The 13276-nt window shown below is 38.4% G+C and overlaps 1 protein-coding gene across 3 annotated transcripts in view; it reads left to right on the forward strand.

The window, feature by feature from the left end:
* Window positions 1-13276, forward strand: part of LRCH1 (leucine rich repeats and calponin homology domain containing 1) — a 191931-nt gene that overhangs the window by 144628 nt on the left and 34027 nt on the right. For 2 of the 3 annotated variants that reach the window (XM_026493283.4, XM_026493286.4), the window contains exons 12-15: window positions 2189-2278; window positions 2382-2418; window positions 6421-6474; window positions 7452-7524. In XM_026493283.4, coding sequence (XP_026349068.2) covers window positions 2189-2278; window positions 2382-2418; window positions 6421-6474; window positions 7452-7524 — 254 coding nt within the window. Of the gene's footprint in view, window positions 1-2188; window positions 2279-2381; window positions 2419-6420; window positions 6475-7451; window positions 7525-10259; window positions 10365-13276 lie in introns of all 3 variants that reach the window. The other variant, XM_026493287.4, reaches the window with a different exon arrangement.

Here is a 13276-nt window from a genome sequence, read left to right on the forward strand (position 1 = left end):
TTTTGCAATTGATTTGAAGAGCATTTCAGTTCTGCAGACATTAGTTGAGTGCTTAGAGCACGGGAAGATCTACCGCATGTACCTCGGGGGACTGAGGATGAACAAGACACAGCTCTTGCCTTCTAAGAACTTAAGCTGCGGTAGAGATTGCCTTGAATAGATATTTGTAAGGGGAATGGATTTAAGTGCTTGAAGTGAATTCTGGTCTCAGATGGAAACAGGGAGGTGGTTGGGCTGGCTTCCGTGAAGCCTGGGGCAGTTCATCTGCACCTTTAATAACTGGCCCTTTCAAGGAGAACACAAATCCTGGATTGAATTAAAGTATTTAGATCTGAGCCCCTTCTCGTTTTCTATGACGGGGAACCAGGAGGGGCAGCAGGTTTGAAGAGGAGGATGTTGGGGTCAGCATAGGACGCACTGAAAAAAATCCAAGGTGGCAACGTCCACTCTGCTGCTAGGGGTTCAGTTCTGGGGCTTCAAGACTTAGGTTTGAAAGTCATTTTCATAATGTGCTGCGGTGACAGCTGTCTAAGGAGGATGAGATTTCCAAGGCCAAGCATATTGATGGGAAGGGAGCATGAGTCCAGGAACGAGCCTTGAAGACATGATGTGACAGAGAGAAGGCCACAGTGGGGCTCAAACTTCATATTGTTTTAATACTTCCACCTCTTAACCTTTTGTATCATTCCTCCAACACACTTTTCTTACAAACTCAAGATTGATGAGTATGTGAACCCCAAAGTGAAAAGGAATAGCCTAGTTTGGTGGAAATGGAAGTGGCTTGGGAATGTGGGACTGGAGCCCAGTAGTAAAAATCCTAGTGACCTGGAGGAGGGTTCCCAGCTCCGGGCCTTTGTTTCGTCTTCCTTCATGAGAAGTGGGATGAACTGAGGACCTCGAGATTCCTCTCTAGCTTGGAATCGTTTGAGGCAATGAGTTGCCAAGAATGTCGAGCGAGTCGGAATGGTGGGTGTGTGCTTGGACTGTGGAAGAAAACAGCCCTGAGTAACCTTCCAAAAGCTAATTGATTTACATCTTTATGGAGTGCTATTTTGAAATGCGTTATGTTGTAAAACTTTATATGGATTTCATTTCCTCCCTAAAATTATATACTCCTTCGGCTGCTTTAGATCGTTCCGTTGTTCATCCTGAAATAACTACCACAATAGGACAGTTCTAACGTATACTGATGTTTCTGTGAGCCAGTAGAATAGTAATAAAAAAAGAGTCCTGTGTTTTTTCTAAAGAGAGGGCACTTCAAGAGGTCACTTATTTCTAGCTGCTTGGGACTGAATATTAATAATAAAAACTTTACATACCTATTGGGTTTTTCCTTTATCTCATATTTCGTAGATCCAAGCTTTTTGTTGTTTGAGTTAAGCCACTGATTATAGGATTAAGTTTTAGAGGTTTACCTTTCATATAACCTTAACATCAGAAAATCTAGTTGAATATTGGTACCGTATTTTGCCTTTATCTTGATTTCTTAAGGATTTCTGATTATTGGTTTGATAGCATTTTCAATAAGCATGTATAATATGACGCATCCCTACTTTTAAAGATAGCCTTGTAACTTTTATATGACTTACAGCAATTCCTAATTTTACAGATCTTAAAAAGAACTCAACTCTTAAAATTGAAGAAAATCAGAAACTATCTGGAAGACAATTTCAGAAACAAAATTGCACATCAAATTGCTTATGAATTTTAATTTTTTAAAGTGAAAGTATTCATGTATATCAGAGATATCTTCCTATTAAAACAAAATGCCCTTGGTACATATAATATAGTATTCTTAGCAATTTTATTTGCTTCTGTAAATTGATCAAGTTCTAGAATAAAACTTAGTGTGTGCTATCTATGAATATTATGACTTTAGTAGAAATTACTGTTATGTTGCAAGTAAGTTGGATTTTAACACCAATAGCAGATAGAAAATTAAATTAAAATTATATAAAATGTGACACATGGTGGGAAAATAAATGTGGCTTGAAATTTCTACCATAAACCTTTGATTACTTACTCTAATGATAGACATAACTTTTTAATATATTAAAATTATAAACTAAATATGACCCAAAACATTGGATTTAAACTAAATAGACCCAAAACATTTGATTTATTAAAATTATAGAACATATGAAAAGTTTAATAAATTTGCTAACATCTTTTTTCCCCTTCTCTTTAGATTAAGCACCGATATTACAGAGAGAAATGTTGTAAACTTTTATCCTATGGAGTCTGCAGAAGCCTTAGACTTACAAGATTCTGCGCTAAAGTATGTTGACCATGTTGTAGCTGAATATATTTTCTCTTTCTATATTGAAATAAGTATGCTTTAAATTCCACTTTATATCCTTTCCTTGTCTTTATTCCTACAGTGGTCAAATACAGCTGGAGACATCTCCGGTGTGTGAGGTAAGGCTGCTCTTGGATTAACCAGAACTCCGTTCAGTATTCTGACGCAGAATAGCGACTACCATAGTCTAGAAAAGATTGATTGTAGGGTAGAACATTCATTAGTGGGACTAATACTCAATTTTGTTCACGGTCTGTTTTTCCGATTTTTTACGCTTTCGCCTTATATAGTTTTCCTGCATACCTATTCTACTTCATCTTCCATTAAAGATGAGAGTTGGCTCTTCCCATTAAGTTCTCTGAATTGTGGGGGTCAGATAGTCCTGCTGAGCCAGGCCGTAGCAACCAAGATAGCTGCGGAACCTGCTGCATCAGAAAGAGGTAGGACCACTCAGTGTGGATTTTAGAGCCAAGAGCGAAGACTGGGGCATGGCCAGGTGGAAATAAACTAGAAAGTACTTGAGAGGCAAGAACAAAGGATTTGGTAAGTGGCTGGGAGGGTTAGGAGAACTTTGGCAGAGACCTGGTGGGTTATGTGGGGCAGAGTAAGGGTGGAATTACTCTGGTTGGAATTTGGGTGGCCGTCGAAAGCAGTTTTGACATAAAACTAGAGATGAGCCTAGAAGGTCCCAGAGAAACAGTCATAAAAATAAGTTTGAGCTGGTGACTTGGGAGTGACATCTGGGTGATACCCTAATTCATCCTGCCGTAGTGAGTGGGTTTGGGATGGCTGGCTTCAGGACACACCAGTTTATGTCCCTAGGTGTCTGAGCATGTGAAGCTGTTTCATTCTATTAACTGGCTAAGTCTCCGGCTAAGTTAAATAAGAGGAGAGAGAACCACTGTGGTCTCATTGCGGAGCTCCATGACTTAGAATGATGTTGAGTTTTAATCCCACCTCAAAGACTTGCTAACTATGGGCAACCTCTTGAAACTTCGCCTTCATTTTCTGTAAATTGGGACCAGTCTCACAACCCAGGGCACCTAGATGTTAGCTATGACTCTCACTCTACCATTCTAGTGTTATTCTTGGTGTGGTCCTCAGACAGAATTATTGCACCCTGTCTTCGCGGGTCGAGGCATCACTGAATCACCCAGTCCTTTTATGTGAAGGCTGCCCCCAGCCCATTCTCCCAGGCTGTCCTTTGAGACAGGCTACTTGTGATTCTGTGCAGGCCCACTATTTTATTATTGATTGATTATAGTTGACCCACTTTTTTTTTTAAGCTTATTTGGAAATAATTTTAAACTTATAAAAATGTGGGGAAAAACTGAAAGATTCTACAAAAGGTCACAAAAATTGCATCCTTTTACCCAGAGTTACCGATTATTAACGTTTTACCACATTTATCATATCGTTTCTTTTCTTTCTCTTTCTCCACACATGGTTCTTTTTCTGAAACATTTGAGGGTTCCATATATCATAGTCCTTTTTGCCCTAAATATTTCACTGTATGTATTCTAGTAGAGGTTTTATTTTACATAACTACATTTCAGTTACCAAATTCAGAAATTTACGTTGATAAACTGTTTTCATCTAATCTACCTTCATATTCCAAATTGTTCAGTTGATCTAATGCTGTTCTTCATAGTATTTTTTCTCCTCCCACGTAGATCCAGTAGTGGCAGGTATTACATCTAGTTATGAGGTATAGTTTCCTTTATTCAGGAACATTTCTGTAACCTTTCTTTGGTTTTTACCACCTTGAAATTTTGGAGAATATAGCTCTCCTCTTTTTTAATGGTGTGCCCCTTATTTCGTGAGACGAAAGTCCCTCATATTTCCTCATGATTAGATTGAGATTCTGTGTTCTGGATCGGAACACTGCACAGGTGATTTTGTGTCCTTTTCAGGGTATCTCACGTGTCTAGATGGGCCTGATTGGTGATGTTAATTTGATTGCCCTTTTGTTGTGTGACTTGATTTGTCCACTGTGTAATTATTGTTCTGTTTTTCCATTGCAACCGATAAGCAGTCAGTGAAGAGGTACTTTAGGACCGGTTGGGGTCCTGCTGCCCACCCATTTTTGACTCTAATAAAACAGATGCCTACCTGGGTGCATGATTTCAGGAGAAACAGTAAGACACAAGTCCTCTAGAAAAAAGATACGACCACTCCATCTCTGATTTATAATGTTTTATTTTCATATAAGTTAGTTTTTTCTTTTTGGTTGAATGAGGACTCCTGTTTGGTGTAAGAAATTCTTACTCATTGTCTTCCTTCTCTAGGGCAATCGTCTGTCCATGACAGGCCCATCTCAATGATTTAAAAAGGAAGGATCACGTAGCGGGTTCTGGAAGTCACAAGGAGGAGGAAGAGAGAGCAGTGGCTTACCAAGGCCAGGGCTAATGTTCACACAGAAATTAAATGTGGTCCTCATTTATGATTTGGTTATTTTTATGTTTTCTCTTCTGTCTCATTCAGGAGGAAAGCAATAACTTTAGCATAAGTCTTGAATCAATTAGCCAGTGCTTATTGAGTACTTGTGCTGGATTTGGTCTTGTTTTGGGTGTCAAGGACTGGGCTATTAAGGGTAGGAAGTTGTCCTCACTTATAAGATGTTTTAAAAAATGTGGAGGGAAGAAGACTTGTATATTGAAAAAATTTAAAGAATTTGAGATGGTCTGTGATCCTGAGTATTTTAGGTGCTCTGGGAGAGTTGGGAAAAGATAGTTTAAGGAGAGGTAAGTAAACCTAGATTTTGGGGGTCGTTTGGCTTTGCATGGGTCCCAGCAGGCAGCTCTGGCAGAATCAGCACAGTGTGTGAGCCAGGCAAACACCCTGAGGAAGGGGGGATGCCCTGTTCACTAGGTAGGGCCAAGATGGCCAAGGGGTTTATACATCACATCGTCGGGCTTTAAATATGCTTTAGATGACGGTCTGTATCAAGTTTGGGTAGCACTAGCATCCATTCCGGAAGAATTGCAAATTATAGTCTCTTTCATAAATATCAAAGTGGGGAAGGTGTTGGGGGGACAACAAGAAAATTTAGAGGAAGGAATTACTTACAGAGAGAATCAAACCTGCAGGTACTTGTTAGTATTTCTAACAAAGCCATTTAATTGGGTAACGAAATTAATGACATTTTATTCTAAAAATATGTTTTTCCTTTGGATTTGTTGAAGTTTGGAGTATTTTTTAAATAGCACTCCTCAACAGTAGTACTAGGAACAGACATCTTAAATTTATACTAATTTGGTGTACTATAAATGAGGATGTTTATATTCGCTATCACCAGGTTTTTTATTAGGGTTATCAGTGAGCTCCTTGATGATCATATAAAGAAGGCTGATCTGAGTAAAATAACCTAGAGTTTCCTCATTGGTTGCCAAAGCAAACTGGCGTCGAATTGGTAACCTAAGATTGTCTCAGGTGATTTGGAGCAGTAGGCGTGTATATTTATTAAAAGCTCCCGATGAGGGGCGCCTGGGTGGCTCAGTCGGGTAAGCCGCCAACTCGTCGTTTCAGCTCAGGTCATGATCTCATGGAGCCCCTGAGGTGGAGCCCCACCCCCATAGGACTCTGTGCTCAGCTTGGAATCTGCTCAAGATTCTATCTCCCCCTCCCTCTCCCTCTGCTCCTCCCCCTGCTCACAGGCACCAAGCTCTCTCTCTCTCTCTCTCTCTCCTTTCTAAAATAAATAAATAAATAAAATCTTAAAAAAAAAATTAAAGCTCCCAATGAGATTCTGTGTATTTGGGATATACTGCCATGGACCATTTCTAAAAACCTGTGATTCAGATGAGGAGTGGGCTCATGGCTCGGTAACCTAGTAAGGCAGGTTATGTTTGCAGGTACTTTGGACTGAGCTCTTTGCCCTGGGAGATCCCTTTTCTGAGTTTGTGTGATACTCTAGATGTATTCTTTCTGTGAGTACAGCTGCATGTTTTTAGCAAATGTCAGTATGACCTACTTAGCTACTTAACACACTAATTAATTAATTCAGTGTATATTCATGGAGTGCCCAGGTGCCAGGGATGTGAGGGAAGTCAGCGGGAGGCCGTTCTTGCCTCAATAATTTTATGGTCTAATGGAATGTACCATGCATTTTTTTCTTTAAGGTGCAAAATGATCTAACCTTGCAGAGCAATGGGAGCGAGTATTCTCCAAATGAGGTACGTGTCCTGAAGATTACTGTAAGCCAAGGTAGTTTGTGAAGGCTGAATTGGAATACTTTTTATAGAAATATGTAATCTGGGGCACCTGGGTGGCTCAGCTGTTAAGCGTCTGCCTTCGGCTCAGGTCGTGATCCCAGGGTCCTGGGATCAAGCCCCGCATTGGGCTCCCTGCTCGGCAGGAGGCCTGCTTCTCCCTCTCACACTCCCCCTGCTTGTGTTCCCTCTCTTGCTGTCTCTCTCTGTCAAATAAATAAATAAAATCTTAAAAAAGAAAGAAAGAAAGAAAGAAAGAAAGAAAGAAAGAAAGAAAGAAAGAAATATGTAATCTGAGACTGTCATGATTCATGAGTTAATTGTATTGCAGATCCTCTGGGGGGGTCTCTTTCATTAGCTATCATAGTCTTATCTGCCCTATCCATAATGAAAGATTAATTTTATGAGATATATTTTGAAAGCCAAATATGGCAGCATCTTTATAGAAAACAGAGTGATGGCTCCAATAGGGCAGCATTTCGAATGTCCTGTCATCCATCAACGATGCAGTGCGTGGTGTCCCTGTGGATGAGACTCCGTTCAGTGTGACCTGTTTTCCTCTCTTACGTGTCATGCCGTTCTTCATCAGCTGTGCCCCCGTGAGGGGGACGTGATGTGGGCCTGTGTATGTGTACAGGTGCACGCATCTATTCTGGAGCCGGAAAGGATCACCGGTGTCACATGGTTAGAGAATTTTTTTATTGCGCAAATAAAAATTGACTGGCTCTCCCCCCGGACAGCATTCTATTGATGATGCCACCTAAACCACTTACAATATGAAAATGCATCAGTCCTCATGTGTTTTTAGTCAGGGCTTCATCACACAGCAGCAAATCAAAAGGGAAGTGGTGTTACCATAATACTATGCAGTGTAGAGAAGCGTGTGTAGTTCTGCTCCAACTGTCTGTTTTTAAAAGCATCCTTTCCTTCCGATCCTGCAGATGAGAGCGAACTCGCCTGCAATCTCTCCCACCTCCAACAGCACAGCTCCATTTGGCCTGAAGCCTCGATCAGGTAAATTAAAACCTCAGCGTCCTGACACTTCTAAACCCTCAGTGGTTTGTCTTTGGCCTTTTTAATGTGTTAGCGTGAGCAGCCTTGTGAACGCACTCGGTGAACACTGAGTCCTGACATCAGAGCTTTGCGGCAGCTTGGGGAGGCCAGACTTTGGAGCCTTGTTTTCAGTGATTCACCTGTTAAGTCCATGTTATTTGTAGTAGATATCTTAACTCCTTTTCAATCCGAGCAAAGAGAAAAGGTGATGCGGCATGTAAGTGGGGAAGAAATATTCTAATGAGTTTTTTACCTAGGGCTTCGTGGTAAGCTGCTGAGCTAAGGAGCAGCCTCTGACAGGGTGACTTCTCTAAAATACCCTTTGTTGGCTTTCTAACCTCATAGGGTTAGGTATTTTCTCCTACAACTGGGTGATTGTTTCAAGGCTCACATGAGTAGTCAGGAGTCATTTCTTTAAAAGAGCCTTTCTGCTTAATATTACCTGCTTTCTTTTAATTAATTGTTAGCACATTCACAGACGTAAATTATAGCAGTGTGCAAAATAACTCTGGGTTTTAAAAAGAAGGATGATGCTTTGAGCAATTCGGTTCTTCTGATTTCTCCACTAAAGTTCTGGCAATCTCTACCTTCTTTTAGGTCCTTTTTTATTTTAATACTTTCAGATCTTTGCATACACTCATGACTATAATGCTTTTAAGTAAGTGCTAAGAAAGGACTCAGACACATTTAAGCAAAAAGCTAGTAAAGAACTTAGATGTTCTTGGGTTTTCCAGTAAAGCATTTTGGCAAACAGAAGTTATACGTGTGTATATTTTGTAAACAGGTACCTATAAAAAACCAAATATAATTCCTTTATGAAGGAAACTTTTTGTTTTGGGAGCACGTTGATTGATGGGTAACATGTAGCCAGGTGTAATGGTTTCCTGGCGTTCTGGATGGCTATAAGGCAGCGCTATTTGAGAAAATGCTAGGCGTGGCAAAAGTTAGTAGGTGTTTTATGGAAAGCCAAGTTGTGTGTGAAATAAGGCTCAAATGACTGGCCTCCTCATTTATGGCACTGAGCACATGCAGTCAGAGCTGGGCTGGGCTTCCATTTCCCTGGGGTCTCAGGTGTGTGCTGGGAGAGATGATCAGTGGGTACATCTCCTCTGTGCCTTCAGTGATGGCCTGGCAGGAGAGTCATCTCTGTACATTCAGGACCTCACTGGGCTACAGACTTGCTTCTAATCTTTACAAGTAGTTTTAAGGAATTTTACAAATATAATTGGGCAATCAAAAGTTGAATGCATCTCCAAAGAACAATATTCTTTTGAACGTGCATCTTTATGATTTAGTTGTAAAATTGTCTCAATGATTTTTTTTCTCTTTTTTATGGCATCCAAATTCAGCTTATCAATATGGTACTTGTACTATTCAACCATGTCAAATTCATTGTAGTGGTGAAAAAGAAATGGGGTATTTATTTTGAATAGCAGAAAACAAAGATAATTTCCTCTCCAAGCTTCCAGCCCTTCTATAATGCTGACTAACCACTGTGGAAGTTGTTCTAGTTGTTGAAAGCTTTGTGGAGTTTGGTTGCTGTAAATAATGCTGATTTATCTTTAGGAACATCGAGTGGCGTGTTGGAATTTTATAAAATTGTGTTATATATTGGGGATTTTTTTTCATTGTACTTAGTAATTTAAACATATTACAGTATGTATTTTTCACATTTTCCAAAAAATAATATATACAGCAATCTTAATTATGGATCATATGATTTAAGAAGAAATTCTACTTTATTAGCTTTGGAACTTTTAAAAGCCAATTAATTTTTCTTTTTAAGTGAAGTATATGGATTTATGTGATTTCTGTGTTATAAATAAAAACAGACTACTCAAATCAGCAAGTTAGAATAAGAACGTAGTTTCTTAAGTAGGCTGATAGTTTTCTTCAAAAGAAATTTTTTTTCTCTTCTGTGTTTTCCTCCAAAGAGAGACAACTATAGATACTCAAATATTCATTCCTAACTCAGAAGTGCTTGAAATTGATTGACATCTATTGGTGAATTAGGTTTGTTGTTAAAGAGACTCTGCTAGTATCAAAAATTGTTTTTCTACTGATCAGTACCAAAGACAGTATTGAGAGGTGTGCGTGCCCAGGGTTGAGCAGAGTTGGCTACCTATAGCTATCAATAAAGCATGCCAGTAGCCTTTAAAGAGAAATTTTACATTGCCTTGGGAAAAAAAAGACACATGGTAAACACTGATTCTGTAATAGTCTCATTTCTAAATAATGGATATATTTACACATATTAAGCTTTGTCTACGTAACCACATTTTTTTGTGTGAATTGTATTTGCTATGATTGTTAGTTATTTAGAAGGTTTTTGAAAAAGTGTCTGGTAGGTCTTCTGCTTTGTATCTGTGTTATCTGTGGGTACTCTTCCTTTCTGGTGACATGATTCATTAGGACTCTGAGTCTGTGGGCTTGCAGAACTGTTAAGATTAACGATATTAACTGCATGCAAAGTATATGATTGATAAGTACTAACACTCAGTTTTTATCATTCTTTTTATTTCATGCGCCATCTTTCATTCTTCCCCTATATTGTACATTTGAATTTAAATCCCATAATATGAAATTCGCTTCATTTCCATACAAACCTTATGCCATTTGTGAAATGCTGCCGCCCCTTTGGTTTTTCCTGGTCCTTGTCCAACTGTACGCGGACCGGCTCTCTTGCTCTCCTGCAGACCCAGCCCTCACTCTTCCTCCTATCTCCTTCAACAAACTTACACAGGCACAAACATGGGACAGCTCTAGCTACAGTGTTCCATCTGAAGGAGACAGTGACAATGGTAGGTGGCCTTGTACCTATTCTTCAATGTGCTCATTAATAAGCCAATGAATAGACTGAACGTTCATATCTGTTCAGCTGAGGATAGAGTATCTTCACCTGCATGCCGGCTCTAAGAACCAATGAGTAAAGCGGGAAAGTAAAGTCCAGAAAAGTGCATGGGGATGGTTCTCTAGCAATTTGTAGAACTACATTTAATTAACTTGAAAATTCTGAATTTCGGGAGGACTTTGCAATAATTTCTTTCTCTACCTTTTCCGCTTGGGTTTGTTTGGGTATTTTTGTTTTTGTCTTTGTTTTTTTTTGTTGTTTTGTTTTTCGTTTGTTTGCTTGTTTACAAAAATTGGGGGTTGCACATTTGGAGTGTCTCTGCTTGCTCCTGCATCTGCACCAAAGTGCGTTTGGAGTTTGATCTTTTATTATCTATGCTTAACTGTATGAGATTTTTAAGGTAATTAATGCCTCGGCTGATCCCTGAGTGGTGCACTGAAAATAATGTTAACGTCGAGAAATTTCTGAAAATGAAGAGAAATCACTTGCCTTCTCCTTTTTTTGTTATTTGCAAATTTTAACTTTTGGTACCTTTTTGAGTGTCCGTTCACCTATATAATATTCAAATTGGCCTGAAAATCAAATGTGCCAATAAAACATTGAAGACAGCTAATTGGATTATTATGAATATCTTTTAATTTTGTGCCATTAAATATTTTAAATAGCCTAAAAAATGAAAACAAAATATAGTTATCTAGACCCACATGCCACATAGATCAGAATCTCCATTTATTTTACTCTGAGGTACAAAGTAACAAAAGCAATTTTAAATGAAACAGCATGATTTATAAGTAAGAGAAGTGAGATATGAGGTATAGCCAAGATGCAAACACAATAGGAAAATAAATTTTCTGATCATAGTTATTTTTTAATTGAAGTATGTTATATAGAAAAAATATATTTAAAACATTTGCTGTGATTTCTGGTCAAAATTCAATTTAAAAAGTTTTCCAATTTCCTTGTAAAGAAGGATACATGTATATTTTGGCAGGTTAGTTGTAAAAGGAGTTTTATTATTTCATAGATTTCAAAATTTTTTTAACTGAAAATAATTACGCTTCAACGATAACAGCAATGAAACAGAAGTCCCTCCTTATACCATCCCTATTTTAAATTCTGGAGGTTGAAGAGGGCTCAGTGGAAACTTTCTTGAGAAACGGTTCCATTACTCAAAAATAAAAAAGAGGGGGAGAGGCATTTTTGTTTTTCAGAAAGCATGGCTATTTATGGTTCTGCTGTTGTTTAAAGGAAATCAAGCCTAAAATGAAAGATTTATGTGTGATTTGGTATTTCCTTAGTAGTGATATCTGAAACCAAAGGACCTTTTTTTGGTGTAAGCTGGGAAAGATATAGTCATGTTATGTAGCAGTAGAATTTCTATCTATATAGACATGCCAACTATCTCATGATGTGCCAACTAAAAAAAGGTGAGGTCATGCTGCTGCGTAGCAATGGAGGCGAGGCCACCCAGAGTCCTAACTCTGCACCATTTCCATCCTCATTCTGCAGCTGTTTCTTGAGGACTCTCGGTACAAGCTATAAGCCAGACTGCCTTCTTTTTAATAAAATTCCTAAGATTTCCATAGAAATTAATAATTGTAGAAATCTCTCTGAAAAGAAAATAACCTTGCACTCTTTACTTGGTATTTTTTGTACGAGTGCAAATTCCAGGATTCACGTGTAGCTATCAGGCCGTACCACAATCATAATAAAGGAATCACTTTCGATATTCATGTGGTTCCATCAGTCACATCAGGTAATGGGCGGTTGTCATTTATCCCTACCTGCAGTTTGTCTAGAATGCAGAACTATTCTTTACCAATATTTGTGCAGGTTCCCAGATCTGACTTTTCACATGCTTCTTCATTCTTTGTGCTAACTTGGCCTTGTGATTTCAATATATTTTCCAAAGCATTTTTTATATTAACGAAGCTACACTCTGCGTATTCACAAGCATACAAATTAATCTTGCAGGAGAAGTACAGCCTGCGATTTTCTGTTGTTCTTACTCATTCCTCTTACATAGTAGATCCAGTTCAGGGGCCATTCTTGGCATTTCCAAGCCGTAATCAGTTTGTTTCCCCCTATTCCTGGTATCCGTTGTCTGCACCTATCTCAACCTTTGTAAAGAAATGGCATCTTACTCCCGACTCAACCCAGTGTGTAATGCAGTTTGTCTTTCATTTATATTTTATTAGTTTTTGGTAAAGTTGGCATTTTTAGACCTTGTTCACTGTCTTGCTTTATATTAAAATTCCCCTTAATTTAAATTCTTTTCAGTATTTCATTCCAAATATGTCTCATTTTCAATCCCCCATCTTTTTCTAAAACTCTTTCTTCAAAGAAATAAAAAATGGCAAACTGGCTAGAAGATTTCTTGGAAGTTTGAATTCCCACAGTCCCCAGAGTTCTGCCCCTTGAGATGGATGGGAGGGCGGGAGGGTGTGTGCAGGGCTGAGTGGGCACTTCTGGCGCTGGGTGGGGCAATTCACTTCGACTGGTTCTTAACTTAGGAACAACTTCTCTTTCCTTTGCTCTTGTGCCCTATTACCACTCTGCCTCTTTCCTGCCTTTCCCCTTCGCCCCTTCACTGGGAAGTGAAAACTGTTCCTTTCTTCTTCTTCTTTTTTTGTTCCTATCATCTTTTTTTTTTTAATATTTGAACCTAGTTTTATTATATTTAGTATGATGTATATAATTATACTTAAATTTTCAAATAACACATGAAATATTTCTGATATAATATGCAATTATTTTATTCTTTTTTGGTTATTAAATTAATTTTAATATTTTAATTATTAAATTTAGTATATTAAATTAATATAGACTAAAATTTAAATTGTGCCCAAATTTCCAGCTTTC

The sequence above is a fragment of the Ursus arctos genome, unplaced genomic scaffold, assembly GCF_023065955.2.
Source record: "Ursus arctos isolate Adak ecotype North America unplaced genomic scaffold, UrsArc2.0 scaffold_10, whole genome shotgun sequence".
NCBI classification, from domain to species: Eukaryota; Metazoa; Chordata; class Mammalia; order Carnivora; family Ursidae; genus Ursus; species Ursus arctos.